At 29.9% G+C, this 25,308-nt stretch overlaps 2 protein-coding genes across 4 annotated transcripts in view; both read right to left on the reverse strand.

The window, feature by feature from the left end:
* Positions 1 to 174: 174 nt before the first annotated feature.
* LOC130451006 (uncharacterized) lies at positions 175 to 5,297 on the reverse strand. Its single transcript, XM_056789789.1, has 6 exons — positions 4,940 to 5,297; positions 4,767 to 4,818; positions 4,626 to 4,684; positions 4,293 to 4,449; positions 3,742 to 3,949; positions 175 to 3,507 (listed from the first exon to the last, which is right to left on the reverse strand). Exons 1-6 carry the CDS (start codon positions 5,004 to 5,006, stop codon positions 3,217 to 3,219), a joined length of 834 nt encoding a protein of 277 aa, XP_056645767.1. The 5' UTR covers positions 5,007 to 5,297; the 3' UTR covers positions 175 to 3,216.
* Positions 5,298 to 6,475: 1,178 nt separating this feature from the next.
* LOC130450958 (solute carrier family 12 member 6) overlaps positions 6,476 to 25,308 on the reverse strand; it is a 70,480-nt gene continuing 51,647 nt past the window's right edge. For 2 of the 3 annotated variants that reach the window (XM_056789713.1, XM_056789716.1), the window contains exons 2-14: positions 23,949 to 24,466; positions 23,659 to 23,891; positions 21,447 to 21,640; positions 21,071 to 21,389; positions 20,481 to 20,993; positions 19,981 to 20,343; positions 19,516 to 19,921; positions 19,073 to 19,180; positions 18,951 to 19,001; positions 18,523 to 18,642; positions 18,255 to 18,391; positions 16,406 to 16,545; positions 6,476 to 16,219 (exon numbers count right to left, since the gene is read on the reverse strand). In XM_056789713.1, the coding sequence (XP_056645691.1) occupies positions 16,128 to 16,219; positions 16,406 to 16,545; positions 18,255 to 18,391; positions 18,523 to 18,642; positions 18,951 to 19,001; positions 19,073 to 19,180; positions 19,516 to 19,921; positions 19,981 to 20,343; positions 20,481 to 20,993; positions 21,071 to 21,389; positions 21,447 to 21,640; positions 23,659 to 23,891; positions 23,949 to 24,466 (3,194 nt within the window). In that variant the 3' untranslated portion in view covers positions 6,476 to 16,127. The remainder of the gene's footprint in view (positions 16,220 to 16,405; positions 16,546 to 18,254; positions 18,392 to 18,522; positions 18,643 to 18,950; positions 19,002 to 19,072; positions 19,181 to 19,515; positions 19,922 to 19,980; positions 20,344 to 20,480; positions 20,994 to 21,070; positions 21,390 to 21,446; positions 21,641 to 23,658; positions 23,892 to 23,948; positions 24,467 to 25,308) is intronic. The other variant, XM_056789715.1, reaches the window with a different exon arrangement.

The raw sequence follows: 25,308 nt of genomic DNA on the forward strand, positions 1-25,308 counted from the left end.
CACCTGCATCAAATAACAAAGAATCTCAGACAATTACCGTAAATGGTTAGCTAACAGCATAGCAGTTACAATTTTGTGAACTTCTGGAAAAATTGATTGAGCTCACCATATTAAAGTTTGGATTCTGAAGACTTAAGGATTGGTTCAAAATATGATAGGGATGTAAATGAAAAATTTATTTCGATTATAATTTTATTATTTAAAAAGCAGCACCTAATAATAAGTTACAGTTATTGAATTATAACTTGACAAACGATTTACTATTGCACAAAAAATAGAAATTACAATAACCATATAACTATAATGCTACCAGTCGTATACGACATAAGGCTAGTGTCTTGAGCTGCATGTGTTTCACCACAGAGAAGACATTCAAGTTATTATAATAATTTACTAAACTATTGTTCACTAGATCGTCTAAAATAGAGTCTGCGACAAATTTACAAGAAAACAAAGAATTTCAAATTTCTTTTCTTGTAATAGGACTTAGCACTCAGTCATTATTTGTGTAAAATTTGAACAGACTGCAAAGAAGAAAAATTATAATCTGTATAAACTTATAGTAACAATTTGTAAGTTATTTTTTTGATAAAGATAAATTTTTGGAGAGTGGATGATAGATCAGCACCTAAAAGTTAGTAGTAAATGATATATATAAATTACATATTTACTCAAATATATGATCGAATGTACAGAATTCATAAAACGGAGACTTCTACCACTAGTAAATGGTGGAAGCTACTCCCATATATGCTTCATTGGTAGAGACACTAAAAAATGATATTAATAAAAATATCTGGAATATTTTGATAATTCTTAAAATGACTGATTTATGACAGAAATATTGGGTTTCTACACATCATTCAATAATTTGAATAACAAGATATAATTTCGGTTGTACTATTTTATTGATTGTGCGTGTCTACAGACTACCTAAAACTCTTTATTTTTACGTATTTTTTATTCATTTGTATGTTGATTTTATTGCTACGTCTATATATTTATCACTTACTGGGGATAGACCAGCTTCAAATAAAAATGAGTAAAACTATCAATAAATATAAAAAAAGTTAGTGTAGACACAAAAACTAAATTTTTAATTACCGATGATATCAGATAGGTAAATGTATATTACAATGAAAAATAAATATATGTGATGCACATATATCATGAAAATTCTCGGACCCATCCTATAATTTTCAGAGAGTAAAAGGGTAAATGGAACATCATTAATAGTTTTCAAAAAAAAAATCTTTAATCAAAATATAGGGGTCCAAGAATTTTGACTTTGTATATTTATCAATTGAAAAAACAATAAAATTGTGTTATTTTGTAATACAAAGAGATCATACATATATAATAAAGTTTTTAATAACTTATCTACCTTTTTAATTCTAAAATTTCACATTTCGTTGTCTATTTTATTATTATTAAATCTTATTTCCATAAAATTACCTACAATTTGAGCAGCATAATGTTTTATAATTTTAATATCTATTTTATTTAACAAAATTTCTAACCACACAAAATTGAATTTGTCTTTCAGACCTCCGCATATTAATAGAACTAAAAAATTATCTTTCCATGAAGTGGCTATGGGCGATTATGAAAAAATTAATATAAAAATGTTCTAAAATATTTGACACAAATTTTATCTTATGAATGATAGATTATACCAATCTAATGCAAACTTATTTTTGGGCAAAGAATTTTCTACAGGATATAGTCGGTACCTTCCTCTCAACCTCTTTTCAATAAATACATTTAATTTGGATAATTGAAAATAAAATTTCATAATGAAAGTTTTCACTGAATCTATAACACTGACTGCACAAAAAGTGACTCACTATTTACCATTTTTTGATGTATGATACATTTTAATATTTTCCAGGTGAACTATAGCGCAATTATAAACCAATAATTTTGATTAAAATGATATAGTATCTACAAATTCTATATATACTATTGTCACTTTTTAAAAGTTTTGATTTGCCAATTTTTTGTTTTTTATAATTGCAAAATTGTTATTAAACCAAACTAAAAATTTATGTCACAAAAGTTGTGTGTTGTCATATGAGCCCGGATTTTACTACTTCAAAATGCTACTTACAGTCGATCTTAGGATTTTATTATGTTGACAATGCTCTGCAACTAACATAGACAGATTTTTTTTTGCAAATGTTTGAAATTGCACAAATATATTCCGTAGTACTTTGTGATAATATCAGACAATATTGTTACATTATATTTTGATGATGTTAAGTAAATACAAACATAATCCTGACTAAAATACTATGAAGTAAATTTGAGGAATCATAGAAAGACAAATGCTCGCATCAGCCGCTTTGTTTTATGTTTCTCTAAAATAACGGGGTCTTCTTGAAAATTCTGTGATATTATATTTAATAGGAGATGGACACAATAAGAGTAAAATAGCTTTTCGAACAGTTCAGTGTGCAGTATATATTTCTTAAATATCTTATACCTTTTTTCATGTTTTTGTTAAATCTACTTGATTTTTGACCTCTTTTAAATGTAATTACTTTTCTCAATAGAAATAAATATATTTTGATAAATAGCAAAATTAGGTCGAAATATAAAAAGTAATGTTTAGTGGATTATTAACAAAAACATATTGAAAAAGGTCTAATAATTAAGAAATTAATATATAAATACAAAGATGATTATTGCGGGGTTGTGTAAAATACCAAAGAGTATACATTTTGGTATCGTAAATATATATAATAAATTAATTTGAATTAAAATATTGGAATTTAGATATTTACCAATTCATTTTCACATCCATCACATAAAAAATAAGTAGAATATATATATTGTTTTACAATGTACCTTCCAACGTTGAATAATTGAAAACTAACAATTAAAAATGCAATTTTCCCATCAACTAATTATTAGAACTGGGTATACCAACATACAGAATAAGTAAAAGCATTCAGTTTTTAAAAATTATTGTACAATTTCTGTTCAAGTTTTAAATTGACTAAATAAAAAAATTTCTCATGTAAAAATTAAATAAATATGACGCTTTTCACTTACCCTGTTAATTGTATTTTATATAGATAAAAAAGTGTTATAATCATACAGAAAAATATCTGATTTCACCAGTTTAACCAACACATCCACACTACTCTACTACTCATAATAATATAAGAAACTGATGGACAAGATAGGGCAGTTGTATGGTTGCTGTCGTATTCACATAACCTGTAGAATTTGGCTAGCTTCAAATGCTGTCCCTGGTAAGAGAATTACTGGACTAGATACATGTCCAGCTTCTACACAGACCATATTGGGATATTCGTCATCACCAAAATCTGACATATCTTTAGCTTGATCCACCCATGGATTCCAAATTACTGTATCTGGGAAGTTATATTTCTGAATACGCATCTTACGACCAGACACAACATTGGTTATTATATGCTCTTGAGGAGTATTTTGGTAGATTTTATCAGTCCATTCTCCAATGGTTACAACATCTCTTGCCTAAATTGAAAATTATATAATTTTCTAAAATTCTTACATATTATAATATCACATACTATATACCAACACTCATTTACATTGTCTAATGTTTAGTTTGATAACCAAGTTAATGTTTTCATACAAAGAAGCTCACATTTGTTCAACAGACAGTGTAAATGTTGTAGTGAAAAGTATATCAATTATAAATATTAAAAATAGACACTGACATATTTCTTGAAAATTGAAAATATTTACCTCTTGATATATAGCACCTTCTCTTGTTTTATCCACAAAAGTACAGCCTTGTAATCCTGTAATTTGACAACGTCTCACGTCTGGAACTTTAAAATATGTATGTAGCAACATATTAAAACTGAATGTCAAGTCTTTACTTGGGTTATATACAGCAATATTGAAGTGTAATTCTTTTTCTCGGAGTATCAGTCTATAAGTCAGTCGAAACCTAAAGATATATACACTTGTAAATATTCCAGCTTTATTAATTTATTTAATTCATTTTCAATGACATTAGATTGAACATAATTTGAATTTAGCCATATACACAGAAACCTACATCATTCAATTGTTGAAATTCATACTAAAACATGACACATTTTTTTTTAATGAAAAGTTAAAAATTTTATTGGTAGATAATGCAAAATTTATAAGTTTTAGTTTTTTAAAACTGTTTATTTTTTTGTTAATATTTACTGGAAGAATTTTCTTATTAGCATTCAAATGCACACTTGGTTTTCTACTAATACAAATAAAAATAAACTGATTAAATAGAAATTTCAATTACTCACGGATAATTCCACATGGATCTAGTAAAATCTGTGTCCATAATAGAAAATACAGCCTCTACATCTCCACTTGGCAGTCTTTCAGGTGCTTTTTCCAAGTTCCACCTAACAATTCTAGCAAAACCATGTTGAGGACCAAAATTCCAAGGTCCAAATTGAGCTGAAATATTGCCATTTGATTTAACCAGTATATTGATAATTAATTTTCTATTAATTTATTCTTCCCTCAATAAATAAACTGTTATTATTAGGTTTTTAAAAAACACACTTTCTATCATTGAAGTATAGTTACTTTGTTTGTTTGTTTCTTGAAACTAAATAGTTAATAAAACTTACGAAAAACAAATGGTATGCCACCTCTTATTGCCTTTTTGCCATCAAACACTGCTTGTTTGCTAAAAAAATATTCTTATCACTGAAAAGGTACATTCTGACTACAGTTATATATATTATCAAATGGATCATTTCTTATTTTACCTTACAAATAGTTGTTCTTGATTATTAACTCTCCATGAAACAACAGTGGCACCTAAAAAAATTTGAAAGCGTAAAAAGTGAGGTTATGTTAATTTTTTTAAAGCGGGTATTTATAATTTAAAAATATTGGCTCAACATAAATAAGCTGAAATTTTGTACTAAATTCGCCTCACCATGTAGATTAATAGTGCAGGTAGTATTATTTCCCCTATCTAAGACTACCACACTAGTAGCTGCCATAACCGTTTTTTTTAGCCACAAGCCTGCTTCAGCCGGCTGAAAGATGCTGATGCTCGATGTTTACGTGTTTCTACACTTAAAATCACAATTTCCGCGGTATTACCTGCGCGGACACACCACAGGTGTTAAGTCCCTCTGTCGGTAGTGAAAAAAATAATATAGAGTGTAAAAACAAGTCGCTGCACCACCACCTGCTATATAATACAAATACACTCACAAATGGCATCTAACGATCTAAATATGCAGAAGCTCAAATGATGAGTTTTTCATCTGTATACAAAAAACAGAAACATTTTAGATAATGGTTGGATCGAACGTTTCAGCGTCATCCTTTAGACATCAACGTAACTACATCAGTGCAGATTACTTTAATTTTTAAATATCTCAAAAATATTTTAATTGAAAAAATAAAATGTTACACGGCATGTAGGCTAATATGGATATTATTCACATTTAGGATATAATTTTTACAAAATATAATGACATACATCAGAAAATAGGTTTCTCGGGTATATAAAAGTCATTACAAAATTATGGTGTCTCTGTTCAAATATAGATGTCGATAGAATCTATAGATTATATTTATTTTTTAATCCAAATGGATGTTTTCGAGTTTAGGCGCTCTCTATGAAAATAACAATTAATCAATTTACTAAATTCTCATAGAAAGAATGTACATTTGACATAAACAGAAACTGGATATTATATTATACGGGTTGTAATAATGTTGCAGTTATAATTTGCTTCAATAGATGAAAGCACTACGCAGTGTTTTTCAATAATATTTCAATTAAAATAATAAAATGTTACACGGCACGTGGGCTAGTATGGATATTATTCACATTTAGGATATAATTTGTACAAAATATAATGACATACATCAGAAAATAGGTTTCTCAGGTATATAAAAGTCATTACAAAATTATGGTGCCTCTATTCAAATATAGATGTCGACAGAATCTATACACTATATTTATTTTTTAATCCATCCCAGTTAGATGTTTTCGAGTTTAGGCGTTCTCTATGAAAATAACAATTAATCAATTTACTAAATTCTTATAGAAAGATGTACATTTGACATAAACAGAAACTGGATATTATATTATACGGGTTGTAATAATGTTGCATTTATGATTTGTTTCAATAGATGGAAGCACTACGCAGTGTCATTTTTACTCCAGTAAATTTTATACAGAGTATTTCTAAAATATAAATTATAATAATTTTTTCTTTTAGTGTATGAAGTTTTGCACTCAATCGGATAGATTAATATTCAATTGATCGTTGTTTGCCTTGTAGGTATTTAATATGATTAAAGGGAACAATCCGCAATTTTTAAATATTGCGAAATTTTATAAATACACCAGTACTGTAAAAAGATAGTTTTCAAATTAAGCTTTGGGTTTTTTTAAATAATATTCAGGAACGGATCATACTTAGGTAAATGAATAAAACTATTGAACTTACTATTTAATATTTTATTTCATGTATGTCCGATGAACACATTGTCAATAATTAAACTCAGATTGCGCCATTCATAATGAAGTTTAACATACAATAGAAATTCAATAACGTGTAAGTAAACATGGGACGAAAAAGTACATTCTAGTTTGGCACATATTATGAACAGTGCACTTCTGACATCCCATGTTTATATTTTTAAAATTAACAATACAGTGGTTAATTACGTGAGTACCTGAATAAGAGAGTTAAAAATACATGTCAAAAGAGCTTGCAAGTGGATTTGAAATTGTGGAACGTTTAATAATGAAGAAGAAGGGTGAAATATGAAATTTGAGAAACGTTATAGTGCACATTTCTCTACTAATAATACTAATAACCACGTTTGAAGATAAAGTTAATATTACGTTTGTTATATTCGTAATAAGATCCACTTTTGATTCTATGTATCACTTCAATTTTCTTACAGAACTACATAAAATAAAACCTATATAAAAATATAAACAATTTATTTATTAAACTCATATGAATAACATAGATATTTTAATAGAGAGTTATAATGGCGCGACCTGGGCACTAGCTACTTTAGTGACACATCAATATAAATAAATAGAATTCAATATTTTAAGGTACCTTTAAGGCTAGTCGAGATCACTAGTGCACTATTTTACCCCTACACCTGCGCAGCTGCACGAAACTTAAGTTAAAGATGACCGTCCATGTTTAAAAAGAGTGGCAAAATCTTATATCTGATTTTCTATATCATTTCGTGTTTCGATATTATAGATACAATATACCAAGATGAGACACTGGGTCTGTATCGTGTTTAGCATAAGACATTGAAAAATTCTGTCAAGTCAAATGTTCTCTCTTAATATAGTATATCTACTGAGTATTCTTAAATTTGCGATCAATTCGATTATGGTATTTCCTAGTATATTATAGACCGGTTAATGTATGAACTTGATGAACTTGACAACATTTGAGTTGTTAGAAATTTTAACTAACTATAAGAACACTAATATAGCGTCCTTCACGAGATTTATTCTACCAAGCAGTTAGGGCTATTTCAAAATTACACATACGGAAATAAATACTCATAAAGTACCGATTTATCATAATAATACAAGGAATAACAACATTTATTTATTCGTTTTTTTTTTATCTTGCATCACAAATCTAAGAATTCAGAATATATTTTTTAAAATAATTTTGAACAGTTGTTATACCTACCTACTAATTATTCCTACATCTTTTAACTGGACGTGAAATTCCTATATTTTATTAGAAATATTTCCTATTTTTAAAACTCTTGTAGATAATAAATTTAATTCCTTTGGATAACAAAATTATTAACAATAGATATACATATATAGCAAATAGACGAAACAAATAAAAATAGATACATATTATAAATACTCTGGTAATTTGATTTGTGTAATATACATATAAGTATTAATAAAGCTATATCTTATTAATAACAATAATTAACAGGTCTGAAATCACAATGAGAGATAAAAAATAGTCAGATCACGTTTTATTTTCAACAAAATCAGAAATCAGGATTGAATTGGTTAGTATATTCTGTTTTAGCTGAAAATTAAACATTCTGAAACTACTTAAAGTTACTAAATATTGAAATTTTGCTCACATACCACTTTTTTTTTTGGTTTCTTTTATAAAAATAATAAACTAATTTAAGATTGTCTACAATTCAACGATTAATAAAAATAATAATTTTATTAGTAAAATTGGACACGATAAAGAGTGATTCATTAGTACTGGTAACGGGCCCCCAAAAAAACATCAACTTACAAAAAAAATAGTACCTACTACTTAATTAGATATTCGCAATTTAAATCAGTTTTATTGAATAATGGTTCACTCTGTAAGTTTTCAGAAAAGTTATGCCGATTCAATTGAATATATCAACACAATTTTGTACCGAGATATGGCTGGTCACCACCCCTAATGAATCGCTTTGTACATAAATCAGTTCAATGCAGTATCCAAGCGCGGATCCAAGGGGGGTCATGAACCCCACCCCCTAAAACCCTGATTAATTAACTTGGTATTTGTGTTTCTTATAAAAGGGCGCAAATAGGAATATGTAAAAGTACGAATTATTTTACATCGTGGATAAAGGGAGCCAATACCCCCAAATATTTCGAATATCAAAACAATACCCAATAAAATAAAAATAAAATGCTCAGGAAATTCAAGACTAAGAAGTAGAGGAATCTGACTTGAAACTAATTAATATGAATCAAATCAAACTAATCGGTAATCGGTCTAGGGCTCTATGGGTAAACGACTTAAGAGTTGGTCTAGTTGAAAAAATGAAATGTAAACTAGTAAATTTAAGAATCGACTCACTCGAAGAGTCGGTCAGATTTCGGGACAGACGAGAAATTTGAACTAGTGAGGGAAAGCAAGAAGAGTCGCAGTTCTTTTGGAATCGTTCATTTAAAACGAACGATTCAAAAGGATCGAATTTCGATTCACTCTACGGGACTTAGTGGCTCCTCGGCATTCGAGATCCTAGTCTCGAGTAGTTATATTTTGTGGGTAAAAGGCTTAAAATACCTTTGGGAGATGACTCGTCCTAATACTAGTGACCCCCCCTTTATCAAGACCCTGGATCCGCCCTAGACAGTATCTATAAAATTTTATGGTAATGTGGTTCAACGTATAGATAATATAGAAGGAAAATATTTTATAGGTAAATAGAAATATAGAAAACTTATAAATTTATTTTATATGAATTAGAGTGTTCTTCGAAAATTGTTTGAAAAATTTCTTTATATCATCTATATTAACTACTATACATTTATATATTTCAAACAAAACAAAGTTATGAGAAACTTTTTTTTTACAGAAGTTCTATCACTCTTTGTTCTAAACTATTCAGAGACTTGTATCTCTCTAATTTCGATTGTGTAGGTAAAAACGACCTTTTAAAGTTGAAATTCTACTAATGCAAAGTGTTTTATGAATAATATTTAATGGATCAGAACTTAACTGATCATTTTTGGCTATTGTATTTAGTTTTGTTTATATGCACACACACACATACACACAAATACACATACATAAAGTTGTACCTACGTCATTTTTATTATTATTTCGAGAGATATATAGAATGTTGAGCCGCCCTTTATTACAATTGGCAAAAAACGTGTCTAGAAAAATAGAAATACGAAGTTGCCACACAATCTTATACAACAAGACTCAACATAATCAGTATATCAGTGGTCACATATCACGGAAGTAAATACAATTGTACTGGATCCGATTCTTACATAATCCGTGGGTCGATGAGGAGTAAGCTTCGATATATTTATATAATGATAAATGAAAGATGAATTTCTCACTATAGGCTTAAGTGAAAAGAACCGTAAGTCAGGTGGAGAGGAGAATGGATCTGGACATTGCGATCGAAGACGTAATTGTCAGCAAACAAGGTTGTGTTAAATCGATCGATCAACGCCGTTAAGCAAAAAATGAAAGTCGGGACGAAACAATAATCACGATATTTGTCCGCAAATATCAAAATGTGATTAGGTTAACCACGATAAATATAATCGATTTTTGCAAATGTTAGTAGCGGAAATTAGCCTCATGAAATATAATCTTTTTTATTTTATGATTATGCCAATTTTTGTTCTCTAGATATGTAGTGTGTAGAGCTCCTCAATCACGATATACTGATTTTTTAATAATGAGTTCTTGCTTACATCACATGAGATAAAAATCTATACAACATTCGTGCTTCCATAGAAATGTGCAAATACATAATAAAAATATTGAAAGTCATAGTTTCTGAAGAAAGTTTCCATTTCAGTATGTAGGTATAGATAAGTTTCTCACTCAGAATCTACACATTTCTGCAGAAAAAAAATGTTATTATGACTTACTAAATATAATTCTATCACTCATAATTTGACATTTAATACAGTAAATATTTATTATTTATTAAGTTAATATTGCTCAAAATTCTTAGATTTAAATGGTACGCGATAAACGTTTTGTTAAATTACCACCTAAAAGAAAATATTCGATTGAATTAAATTAGTAAATTATCTGTAAAAGTAACTGAAACGAATAATCCGAAAGTGTTCCTGTTTGTTCAACAATCGTAAACTAATTTAAAATTGTTTTTACGATTCATAAAATACGTTCTCAATGAAAACATTATTAAGAAGTTGACTAAAATGTTTTATACAATATTTTAACCAGTTCACTAATACATATCTTCCTTTTCAAACATTTCCTGTCCTGTTTTTTATTCTTTTCTCATTCTATCAAGCTGCGTTTTTTACTCGGTATCTCCTTGATTCTGTCTATTATTTTTCCTTTATTAAAATACTTTCAGAATTAACTAATCATATATTATTGATAATGGATGATAGGTGATATGTGCATAGTTTTCTTTTTACAGTATGTGTTTTTATATTTATATACCGTAATTTTTTTGCATATCTGTTTACAGTTTCCTTTTCGTATTTTAATTGCATCATATAGAACATACTATTAATAATAGACTAAGAGCCAGTGCCTGCCAGACATATGTTAAAGTATATAATTTGTAACCTCGAAACATCGTTCCCTACAACAGTGAGAATACGCAAAAAAATTTCCACCTTTTATACTTTAACGTATGTCTGGCTGGCACTGGCTCTTAAGCCCATTTCGCACCAAGCCAGTCTAGTCCATTCGCGTCCAGTCAAGTCGGACGCTTTTGCGGGACTTGACGGGACGCGCTTAGTGTGAAACCAGATTTATACATTCTCTTTGTTTTAATTCAAAAGCGTCCGACTTGACTGGACGCGAATGGACTAGACTGGCTTGGTGCGAAATGGGCCTTAGTCTATAAATGGTTTAATTCAGATTCACTTCATCCTCAAATACTTCAAGTTATATAGTTATATATTGATGTTTTTTTTTCTAATAACTAGAGGCGGCCTTACCCATTGCGAGGCCGCCTGGAGCAGGTGTTTACGAGGGCCTTTGTCTTTCATTATGTGATCCGAAAGTAGGTTGTCATGTTTAAGGAGAAATGCTAAAATTATACAAATAAATCAAATTTGAATTTTAAAATATTTTACATTGAAAGATTTATAAAATTAACAAATACAGAGATGATAAATTTCAAAATTGATGTTTGCTGCTTTTCCTAAGACTAAAATCTTTAATTAAAGTACAATAATCTAAGGAATAAGCTACATCATTTTCGATTGAAAGAATAGCAAAGGCTGAACACCGATCTTGTGTCATCGAATTCCTCAAAAAAAAATCCTTTCAACAGACGCAATTGTAACAGGTGTGGAGCAATAATTCTCAGGACTATTTCGTAGTGGGGTAAACTTCAGTTAATTTTTTTTTCTATTATGTATTTTAGCACCGAGGTAATGTCATCGCTTCCTTTATACACACGGATGAACATATTCAATTCTTCGTACAATTCATGTCCCATCAATCACATAATTCTCCTACTGTCATAGATATTTGTAAGTCACTGCATTGCTTTAAAAGTTCACTATAATTAATTTCCTTTATTTTTTTTTATATTATACATGAAACCAAATATGCTTTCATGATATTGAAGAGTCTCAAACCTAGGATAACAGCTTGCGCACACATTGTCGACAATGACATAAAAATAGTTTATTTTGAAAATTCCTTCCGCTTTCAATTCATGAGCTTCATCTCCCCCTTCATAACAAAATGCCTTTTTTTACGTGGTCTTCTGACTTCTTTGAACTGTCTCTCAATATATATAAAAAAATAGTTATAAAATTTTTTATTTTTTAAATTTTGCTTGGGTTGTTGTGCGAGGACCTGGACGATTGCCCTGTTCGCCACCTCCTAAGGCCGCCACTGCTAATCACTATATATATAGTATATGTAATAATTTTTCGCTTATCGATGTAGATATATTAAATATTTTGGTCATCTTTCCTTTTGAAGTTAATGGCTGCCTATAATTTTTATTATTATTTTACTATTGTTGAAAATATTATTTCCAATTGTTGGTTGAATCATCTAATATATTTTTCACCGGTTTCTATTGAGTTTTGTGTTTCTCCTCTGAAATTGGATCTTAAATAATTTTTATTAGATATTTTAGTTGTAAATGAGTAAAATGTTTTTATGATTATAATAACGATGAATCGAAAAAACAATTTGAATTGGTTTCGATTTATATACGTAAGAGTTTATGTAATTTTGAGTGCCTATTAGATAATTTAAAAGACATTTTATAAGCTCTTATTTTTTTTTAAGTTTAACTAGACTAGACATGAATAAGTGTTATTTTCTATCATATACTGTATAATTCGAAACGACAAATTTGTGGAAACTCTCACATAATATATTCTCCAAAATGATTTTTATTGTGTTTCCCAATATATTGCTTTGTTATTCGGGAATATAACGTCAATGAATAATCGAATTCAATATTTGAATAAGAAATTCCAATTAGTGATTAAGCGTGTATTCGTTTATATGATTTAAAAACTTTGATAACGAAATGTAGGTACATTAAAAAAATTATTATTCTCTAAATAATAAGAGTCGTAAAACAAACAACTTTTTCCATTTCAAAAAAACCTTTAAACGATTATTTTATATTGTTAAATACTAGAGTACTATTAGTTCATTGGTGATGCAACTACTATATAAGAACAAATAAACAAAGTTTATTAAATTTTGACTAAACTAAACATCCCAGCGAAATAAAGTGAAAAATAAGGGCCAATACTCACTATAAAGCCGTTCCTAGTTCGTTCTCGGCCCAATCTCGGTTTGATAAAAATATTATGAAGTAAAAAATATATGTGTGCATTCGGAACAGTCAAGTTTCGCTCGAATCCTAGTCCAATCACGATCAGGTTCGAAGAAATTTTGTTTGAGCGAGATCGAACTTATCACGCCATGTACTACCCATAGTGTGAATATTCTTTTGTTTCAGGTTCAGTCAGCTATTACCCGCTGAGGCGATCAGTACATGAAATGCAAAAATTTTATTTTTTTTTCTATTTTTACTGTGATTTTCTTCAAAATCATTTCAAACGTAGTTCAATCCATTCGACAGTACTGTAAGAATTTTTCTTCATCATTAATTAAATGGAGATAGAAAGTGTAATACTCTTCTTCTTTTTTTTTCGTTGTAATAAACTTGGATGCACCCACATTCTTCTCATTGCTTTATATTTTCTTTTTGTCTTGATAATATTATCTTCTTCACCAAAAAGAAGAACTATAGTCGCTAATTCTTCAAACGAAAAGGTTAATGACAGTTTTTCACTGCAAATATTACAATAATTTTCTAATTAATTATCTACGAGCCAAATTCATCCGACTTTGATTATCGACAATTCAAGACTGAATCTTGAACTGAGTCAGATTGTGAACTGTGAACAGCATTATAGTGAGAATCGGCCCTAAAGGTGGTAGAATCCACCTAAGTTGATAATGTGGTAATAGCAAGATATACAATAACATGTGGGTTACTGAATCTTATGTCTTATTCTTAAATATAGTATAGTACGAGAAGCTGTACCTCAAATGTTGAACAAGAGGAACTTTTTTATTATATAAATATTTGACATAACGTTACTATAAACAAAGTTTTTATCTTTGAAATTTTTGGCAGTTATAAGACTAATGAAAATCTTTCGAATTTTATAATGCAAGGACCGGTAACGACTATCACAAACTACTATATGCAACACCAAATACAAATTTTACAACATTTCTAGTACTAAGAAAATATAAAAATTAGTGTAAATTAGTTTCGGATGGAAGAAGATGTTGGGCAAGTTGAAAAATTGATAAAAAGCAATAAAAATATCAAACGTTATGCTATTGAATAAAATAAAAAATCATAAACTTATCCAACAAACATAGATTGTAATAGTCGCACGTATTAAACTACAGGGCGTTCCAAAATTATCTTTACCACTTTCAAAAATTCATAAGTTCGAACATAAACAAGATATTTGATTTTGTCTTTTGCATGTATTACTGCAACTAATAAACTTTTTTTTAATAGGCTGAATAGTTATAAGTGGAGCCGGACGACCCAGCACAATTCCAAAAAATGTGAAGCGAATATGGCAAACATTCCAGCACAATCCGAAAACTTCAATTGTTCAGGCTTCAAGGCAACTCCAATTACCTACAACCACAATCCACAGGGTTCTTTATAAACAGTTGCGTCTGTATGCCTATAAGGTACAGTTGCTGCAGGCGCTGTTACCAACATATCGACGAAAACGTAAGAATTTGCCGTAGACATGTTACAACGTATTGAGCATGATGAAGATTTCTCGAAAAAGGTGTGTTTCAGTGTTTCATGTTCTGAAACCCCTCATGCAGTAGTCGAGTTTCAACGAAACAGCCCAAAAGTTAATGTGTGGTGCGGGCTTATGCACAACAAAATCATTGGTCCTTTCTTCTTCATAGAAACCACAGTTACTTGCTGCGTGTACCTGGATATACCTAGGAATTACAGACGATTTTATTTACTTCCAACAGGACGGTGCACCACCACACTGGTTGACAGCAGTTCGAGAACACCTCAACGAAACTTTTCCCAACCGATAGATTGGACGGAATAGCCCAATTCCATGACCACCAAGGTCTCCAGACATAACACCCCTCGACTTCTTCTTGTGGGGTTATTGTTTATCGGACACCGGTTAATGACTTTGATGACTTGAAACGCCGCATTACACAAGCTTTTAGTACAATCACAGGCGACATGTTACCTGGTTTGAAATTGATTACAGACTTGGAAGTGCTTAGGGCCACCAATGGTGTACTAAAAAAACTTTATTAGTTGCAGTAATACATGCAAAAGATACAATATAATCTTGTTTATTTTCGAAGTTATGAATTTTTGAAGTTGTAAAGATCATTTTGGAACACCCTATATATATATATATATATATATATATATATATATATATATATATATATATATATATGATTTTTGAATTTGGCTACACCATGTATAGAGCTGCCTGCCTAGTTATAACTGTATCTGTTATATGAAATGAATTCCTCAGAAAGATAGGAATTATTAGAAATGATCAATTGCTATTGGAACAAAAACATGACAAACTTGATTTGGTAAGTATTCGATCTCGTCTAGAGAGAAAACATTAGAAAATGTTCTAAGAAATGGAACAAGTAAATTGTAATATTACAGTCGGGAGTGTTTTTTCCATATTATCTAGTTCCATATTATCTAAATATGACTAATAACACTGCACGTTGATTTGCTAATTGTCTCGTAAGAAAATGAGCACTTAGTAAAAGTTGCCTTTTGATTTTATAAATATTACAATAGTTTCAAGAATCACGGTACCCAGCAGAAAGGTGGTTGTAAGTATGCCTGCTAAGTTATTTGTAGTATATATATATATATATATATATATATATATATATATATACTCTATATATATATAAATAATCTATGACATTAATAATAATTAATTGGTGTAATCACTATTCTTGAACATACTAAACATACGTCATTACATCATCGATTCTTTCAAATAGGTAGTGAACGTTTTTTTAATTCCATTTGTATATAATGAAATTTGCTTTGAAATGAACGTTTCACTTCGTAAACTTGCAATTACATATAAATTACGAGTATATTGTTATGACTTCTCTGCCTCCACCTCGTACCATCAATACTCTTTCCAATCCTTCTGTTAACACCTCTAAAAATTCCATATCTATAAAAAAATAACCAAATTAATTAGAATAATATAACACTGATAAATATAAAAGGATCTTAAAAATCCAAGATCTCAATAACCACAAGAAGTAGTGATCTGGTTGACAAACTAAAAACGCATATAACAATGATTTTAAGTTTTATTAAATTTCTATTGATGTTAGTATTGCAAAAATATACTCACAATTTGATTCTCTTTCGATTTTAGTATCTTTAGGAGGTCCGGGCAAATTCAAAATGACTAATTGAGCATCGTGAGATCTATTTACAATCACTTCATTTAGACGCACAGCTGTGTGCATCCGACGAACGTTACCTTCGTCACTACAAAAAGTTTATTTACTTACTGAAAACGCTTTCATCATTTCTCGAAAAGATTAATGAGAAATATTTGAACATAAACAACTAAGACAATCGTGAATAATCAACGAATTAATTTAAATTCAAAGAAAAGTAGTAAATTAGATACATTAATATAAACTCGTGACCATAAATAACGCACCACCCTTTATTTCAATATCAAAACCTAAAATGTTAATCTTTTGGGTTTATTTTTTTTCTCTAACAAAAAGTTAAAGTATCTTAAATGTTAGCGATAAAATGTAGCAAAATTTCTTACTGTTTTTGTGGTTTTTTTAAAATTTTCTTTCATTCTATTGTTGTACCAACTTGTCGACAGCAGTAATTTAAGTCAATCAAGGTGTGTTAAATTCGAGACGATTTAAACAAAAAATGTATAGAATTAGGCAGTTAAGTGAACGCGAAGCTGAAAGAATAGCCGAGTTAGTTGGACAGGGATAAAGTTATCGTGAAGTGGCAAATCTGTTTGGCGTACACCACAAAACCATTAGCAGATTGATGCAAAGGTTTCGAAAGATCTGGACAAGGATGTCCTTCAGTTTTAATTCCTCGAGATGACCGTTTTTTGTAATTAAATTCATTAAGAAATAGGTCAATGACGAGTGTCGAGCTCAACAGTCTTTTACGAGAAGTCCGAAATATAAATATCTCTGATAGATCAATAAGACGACACCTTCTATACAGCAGAAGAGCTCTCCAGGCACTTTTGTTAACCAGGCAGCATCGTATTGCTAGATTAAGATTTGCAAAGCAACATTTAGATTGGAATTTAGAAAATTGGTGCCAAGTCTAAGAGGTCCAGATGGACGTAATCAAATTCGAAGGCGGCGAGGAGAAATATTTGCGCAGTCTTGTATCATCCCAGGAAGCCGTTCCAAGGAGGGTCTATCATGTTTTGGGAAGGAATTTGTTTTGATGCCTGCACAGAATCCTATTAACGCAGCAAGATACATAACTGACATTCTTGAAAATCAACTCGTTCCGTTTGGGCCGTTTATTGGTGATGATTTTCGTTAAATACATGATAAGGCTAGACCATACGCTGCGGCAGATGTTCTGAATTACCTAAACGAAGTAGGAATCCATCTCCTCAAAATTTAAATGAGCTTGAGCAAGCGGCATTAGAAGAATGGGAGAATTTACCTCAAGAAGTGATACAGCAACTAATTGAAAGCATGCCCAGTAGAATGAATTACATCCAGAGGCGGGAATACACGTTTAAAAAAAAAGGAACGTTATTGTTTAGAATGAAAGTTTTATCTTTAAGAAAATTTGGTTTTATTGCAATGTTTTCATTTTTTTACTCATTAAAAATCACTCAAAATTACTACACATTTCTTATTATTGCGTCTAAATGATTGAAAAGAAGTTAAACAATAGTAATATTAATTTAAATTAATTAAACAAAAAAATATTTTCAGAAATCGGTGCTATTTTTGACCACGAGTGTATATAAGTATATATAAATTGGTAGGAATTCGATATATTTAGAAAATAGTACCACTACATGTAAGTAAAGTAAGTCAATTTATTTGTAGAAGTAGATTCTCCAACAAGAGTCTAATCAACCAAAAATCGTGTCTTACAGTTCTTCTAAGTAAAAGTGAGTTAAGTATGAACGGTGATAAATTAATAGTGATAATATATTTAGTACAAATAGTTTGCAAACTTACGGGGTTCTAGGAGATTTGTTATTTTCCTCTGATATAGAATTTGAATGGTTGTGCTCGTTGGTACACTCTTTTTCCTTTTCAGAAGAGTCTTCTTTTTCTTTGGTATTATCACAATCCTCTTTATTATGAATTTTAGGCTAAAATGAAAGTATATATTCAGATAAATCAACGAGGGAACGATAAGGTTTATAACATAAATAAATTTGAATAAGAAGAAGAAATTGTACGAGTGTTAATGTTGAAGCTAAAACTGTAGATGGAAAAATACCTCATTGGTTGGTTCAGCTTGATTTTTGTTGTCCTCATCGGTGCCAGGTTCTTGGAAACGTACTTTGGTTGGCATTTTGGCGTCAACATTTTGATGATGTTGATCTACAATGGACTGGACCTAAAAAAGTTTTATTATAAAATAATTTGACAAAAACTTTTTCAACCAATTCGTTAGAAACATTTATAAATTTATAAGCTAACATTTATGTATATGAAGAATCAGTGCAAATATATGATCAGTACAATGAAGATGTATATGATTCAAGCATTTTCCTTTAACTACGTATTTCAATGTAGTGAGACGATGTGATGTTCTATATAAGATGAAGCCATATAATGATTATATCGGATGAAGTATGATAACAAGAGAAACGTGCATAAATTAAAATACAATAAATCTAGCAAAATAATACTATTTTGCTTTACCAAAGGTATCTTCTCCTCCGCTGACAAAAGATTAAAATCCGCCAGATCCACCTTGCATGTGAGAGATATAAATATTAATTAATTACAAATACGCTATAACCATATTTGAACTAGTTACTTACCACTCCTAAGCTTTCTTTTTTGTTCAAGCGAAGTTCTCGCAACATTTGATTACGTTGTTCCATCATCAAAGTTCTCTCATAAGTATAAGCAGATATATCATGATCCATCTTAAAGAAATAATAATAATAATGTCAATAATTAATCAAGGTTAAAATGAAATTCAGGTTTGAGAAAACCAAACACTCAATATCATATTTTAAATCATCAATCAAAACATTATAATACAGATTAATAGATTAATCAATATTTGAATGCTTGAAATGAGTTCTTATTCATATTAAGGAATATATTTTAGGTTTATTAAGTCGCGTCTTAAAAATAATTGAAAACATATCACATGTAATCATCCGCACAAATATTATGGAGAATATAAAAATAATAATGTCAATAATCTTAATTACTACTCCATTTTAGATTTGAGATAATAATGTAAACTTTTTACCATTTCAACTACTTCAACTTCGGCTTGAATCCTGAGATGATAGAGGAACGTTTTCAAATCCTTTTTCATTTGTATGGAATTGTCTTCCATTTGAGCAACCGTAAATATTCTCATTTTGCAATTCTTCCAGGTTCTGTGTTGTTTCAACAAGAAAGGTAACAGCATAAGCAATCCTCCGTCATGTACTATCCACCAAACATCAATATTTCCTATAACCTTGTCTGTACTGTCAGGAAAGAAATTAATGCCTTTTGGTACAAGTAATGCCATTCTTGCAGCTGTTATATTTCGCACTGTTTCCAAAAATACTTGCCAAGTCCTGTCGTCTTCCGACTGTCTCCAGCCATAAGGCCAACCGAGTATCACGGTATTAGGCTTTAACCCGCCTAATCCTGCGGTTTGAACACTAAAAATAAAAAGTGAATGATATAGTGGCGATGTGGTCAATGATTATTGAAACCTTACAGATCCGACAATCCTTCTGTAATATCTCTAGCTACTAAAATTTCAGCAAAGCCTTTAACTTTTTCTTCCTCCATAGTTTTGCTAAGGCTTTGCTTAGCAGCCATAGCTTCACCATAACATCTTGTAAAATCGCCACCTATTACTGAGGCGCAGATTGTTAACCCTTTACCAGCTTTGAGCTGAGCAGCAAAAGAAAATAATTTCTTATATTTTGGCAAAAAGTCTGAAGTCAATTTTACTAAAATTAAAATTTGCGGTCTCCAATTTTTTGTATGTGGAGGTCCCTCTTCCAAACGTAGTAAAGAAAACCTAGCTGCCGATAAAGCCAATCCTCTGATACCATCTCCCCATTCTTTCTCTGCCCTGAAATATAATATAAATTTGTATATGTATATATATATATATATATATATATATATATATATATATATATATATATATTTATATATATATATATATATATATATATATATATATATATTATTTAATATCGAGCTTACCCTCTATATTCTATGTACTTGTAGATAACTCCAGCCATTCCCATTGCTAGCAAAGCTAGGTACCAAGATGTCATAAACATAACAGCAATGCACAAGGACAGACCAATGAAAGATAAGGACCAGTGATAATACTTGAATCTTGGTCTCCAGTTTGGAGTTCTCAATAACGTTTGAAGGGCGCAAGCAAGGTTAACAAATCCATAACACATTAAAAAGAACATTGATAGTAATGGAGCTAAGATGTCTACGTTTCCTAATAAAATACCTCCTTGGCATATAAGTAAAGTGAGAAGTAATGCTCTAGTTGGTTCGCCTTTACTTGAAGAAACGGCAAAAGGTGCTAAAAATGGGACAATACCATCTTTGGCGATAGCTTGCAGAAGACGTGGAGCCCCAGTCAAAGACTGTAGACCAGCGCCTAGTGTAGAGAGGACAGAACCAATCAATATTACCCATTGATTAGGCCACGCTATGTTCGCTACTACCAATTTACCACCAATTGATGCACCAAATCTGCAAATAATGAAAGTCTCGTTGAAATGACATAATATGATTGTTATTAATTTTTGAATTTAATCATTAATACTTACTTATCTCGTAGTAAAAGATTGTCAACCGTTCCGGCAAATAGAAGAACGCATGACAAGTAGACTGTGGAAGTTGTGAGAATTGCACCAATGGTTCCAATAGGAATAGATTTCTGAGCATCTGCGAGGTCACCAGATCTATTTGAACCAGCCATGATACCAGTTACAGACGGGAAAAAGATACCAATGAGAATAGTAAAAGTAGTGGTAATATCAGCATATATTTGATTATAGTGATCACTACCAACAACTTCCAAATCAGCTGGTAGTTTACCTTTCGAAATGAATTGTCCTTGTTCCAAAAATCCGTCGTAAATGTTTTCTAAACAATAATCGAATTTATAATAGGCGTATATCAAAGTTAATACATAATACATACCGAAAAAAGCGGTTGATGACAATCCTCTTATGCCTTTTATGATGGAAGTATTATGCTGGTCATAATAGGAATCACAGTTATAGTTTGTTTCATCACCCGTACAGAAGATTTTGTGTAGGACACCAGAAACATTTTTATTACAATCAGTGAAAGGATCATCCACTGTTAGTAATCTATTACCCAAGCAACACATACTAAAAAGGAAATAAATCTAATTTGATTATGTTGCTCAATTATAAAGTCCTTAATCGAAATACCCCGTATAATTTGTTATACTTCTTTATTTGATTACTTTCTCAAATGCTTAATTGGCTATACAAATTTCTTAAATATACCCCCGAACTTATCCTTTTTTTTAACAGCTCAAAGTTGTATAATATGATGAGAAAAAAGTTACTAACTTATTCAATGTCCCTCGTAAAAACATTTTATTTAACTGAATAATAATATGTGTCAACACATATGAATTATACACTAGTAGGTACGTTTAATCTTAGTTGATAGTAAATTGTTTGGTATGAGAACAATTTACAATACCAAAAAGTAATTATTTGGTTCCTCTTTAACATAGAGTGTACATCCTAGACAGTGTGGAGAGGTCAAACGCAATAAATTATTTCTGTTATTGTACATAAAATTATAAAAATATCGAAATACTACAAATTGACATTCTTCAAAGAAAAACTCCTTAACGTCGAATGATATTTATTGCAAAAATTAACAAGGAAAAAAATCATAATGTGCAATTGGTTAAAATAACTTGTTAACTAAAACAAACGTTTTAGCCAATTCAAAAATACTGGAATGGTTAAAAAACTAAACTAACTAAAAAAGTATGTTTTTTTATATTCGAGAAATTGAAGATTTTTACGAAAGTTGTAAAGATGTACTTAATCGAAGACATAAAAAAAATTCAATCGACTCATAATTTATTTTTATCATATATAAATAAATTGTTTATGTGGATATAATTTTACACTTTAACTACTCATTTTACTGTATAGGGTATTATATTTGCCAATTTAATACTCAAACATTTTTTCATATTTGAAAAATGTATTCGTATATCATGAGAGTAATATCCTTAGGTTACGTATGAAAAGATAATGAATGACGAAGGTTTCCAATTTAATCGATGGCCAGTATCGTATAAGTTTGCACATATATGAATTATTAACCGATCACAATACACTTTGGGTATTCTATATTTATTCAGAATCATACGCATTATATATTAAATAGCTTAGTTAATATTCATTTTTGATAATCTTTAAATTATTCTTAATATAATGAGTATATAGTGGTTTTTTAACGAAAAAACAAAATTCCATTTCCTCATTAGCTCAATTATTAAACGAGGTTAATTATAAGGAATTTATCGAGATTTATATTTGAAAGGTTTCACAATAAATGCTAATCTTATTCACATTATATATATATATATATATATATATATATATATATATATATATATATATATATATATATAGGAATTGTCCTAAAAATTATATAGGAATAACTACTACACAATATTTAGAGAAACAGAGTAAATGGTCACAAATAAACCAAAAATGCTCTACATGAATTTGATTTTAAAGAAACAAAAATCTTAGCTCAAGACGCGAACTACCAAAAATTATTAATCAAAGGAATGATACACATAAAACAAGATAAATGTTCTGTAAATGATAAACAAGATATAAAAAACCTCAGCTAAATTTACTATAATTTGATCAATTAGTTTATTTCAATCTACCTGGTATAATATCGTTTTATTGAAATTGCGAGGTAAATACACTGATTCTAATACTATCTTTTAATATGGTTTTATCTATTCTACAAATTTTTAAATCATCATATATTAATTATTGTTTTGAAAATGCTTCCAAGGAAGGATCGAAAAGTTGAGTTATACATATAAATGTGATATTTCATCGAAGTTTTATTATTTTATCCAAATAACTTATAGAATATAGAATTTTTAGAAATGGTTCACATCCATAAGAACGAAAAAGCTATAAATGATAAAAAATATCTAAATAATTTAAGTTAAATGTATATGATAAAAACTGGAAATAGTCGAAACGTCAAATTTTTAACTGTCTTCAAATATATTAAAAAAATAATTTTAAATCGGAAGAGACCTAAAATCCAGACGATTTAGAAAAGGTCTAGCAAATTAAAGAAATTTAAATATACATATAAAACTTACTGTAATTTGTCGTTTCCGTTGACATTGACAAATATTCCAATGTAAACTGCCAAAATAGATAAAAGTACACATGCAAGAGCCACTGTTGCGAATTTGTTGACAAATTTTACTCCAAGGTAAACTATGAACCCCATCAATATTAAAACAGCTGTACCGTAAATTCGGAAGTTATTGAATTTAACCTGATCGTCCGTTATACTGCCAAACAATGTCAACTTATCAGTGATGTACAACTGAAAAAAAATTACTAAATATATAACCCAAAAATGTTTTTGAAAATGATCACTAACCAGTACAATCTCGACAGCTCCAACAATGTACATAGCGCCGGCTAAGGTAGTGCCAGTGTAAAAAAGCATACCGACGGCTCCACCAAACTCAGGTCCAATCGATCTGGATATCATGAAGTAACTACCTCCTCCAGGTACCACACCATTCGTGGCGATAGCAGACATCGAGATGGCAGTCAACATAGTAACACAGCAACAACATAAAACTATTAGGAAACCTAGTAAGGCACCTGCTGTACCAACAACCCACGTCAAGCGAATAAATAATATTACACCAAAAATATTCTGAATACAGGGTAAATAAACACCTATAAGGGTACCCATACGTGCACCACCTCCTGCAGGTCTCGCGTCGGGATCGTTTGAAGCTGGTGGTATAGTATTAGAATAATTGGCCAAGGAACTGATGAGAGTTGATACTCGAGGTCTGTCCTCCATTTCCTCGGAGTATAAATATAAATTGGTCTCGTACCCCGATACTTTCTCGGAGGTAAACTGTTGTTCTTCTGTGCCATCTCCTGTAACAAATAATATTGATTTAATTATGAAATTTCTTTTGTTCGCTTTTTTGTTTGTTTCCTCGTTATTCAACTCCAAAAAAAATCTAAAAATATTTATATTTAAAGAAATTTCTTTCTATTCGGGGAGTAATGATTAGCATCCCCTGTAAACCTATCTACTTGTTAATTCCAATCGGTTACGTTAGAGTTTCTGGTCTAATGATTAGAAAATTAAACTTGATTGGCGATTTTATAAAGGAGTTGTTAATTTGGTGCTTCCTTTTCCTATACTTAATGTTAATTTCAACTTCAATTGAGTTAATCGTACTCACCTATTGCATAGTGCTATTTAGAACAAAATATACCGAATGGAACAAAAGTTTGGATACCGTATCCAAACTTTTTTTCCATTCTGAGAGTTATTTCTTTAGCATTTTACTTTCACTCCGAATGGTTTCAATCTAAAACTTACTCTACATGCAATAATATACGTATAGTAGAGATTTCAGTTAATACATAATCTGGAGATCAAATTTTAATATCTCCTAAGCTTAATATGAGTTAGTTAAGTGCTTAATTCAAAAAATATTGGCCAATAATTATGATTTATAATACTTGACGTCAAGGTAAATCAACATTAATTAATTTTCAATAAATGTTGCACGTGTAGAAACAGTTACAGATATCTAATTATTCATTGAGCAACTATGTAAATATTAAATCCATTTTTTAGCATATAAATTATATCTGCAAGCCATTATAACGCGTAAACTCGAAAAACCCTGGTTAATGAAATTATCTTCCGGTTTTCTGATTTCATCATTATTCGGTTCAACCGTCCTTTTCTTGTTATAAAATTT

This window comes from Diorhabda sublineata, chromosome X (assembly GCF_026230105.1).
Source record: "Diorhabda sublineata isolate icDioSubl1.1 chromosome X, icDioSubl1.1, whole genome shotgun sequence".
In the NCBI taxonomy this organism is placed as follows: Eukaryota; Metazoa; Arthropoda; class Insecta; order Coleoptera; family Chrysomelidae; genus Diorhabda; species Diorhabda sublineata.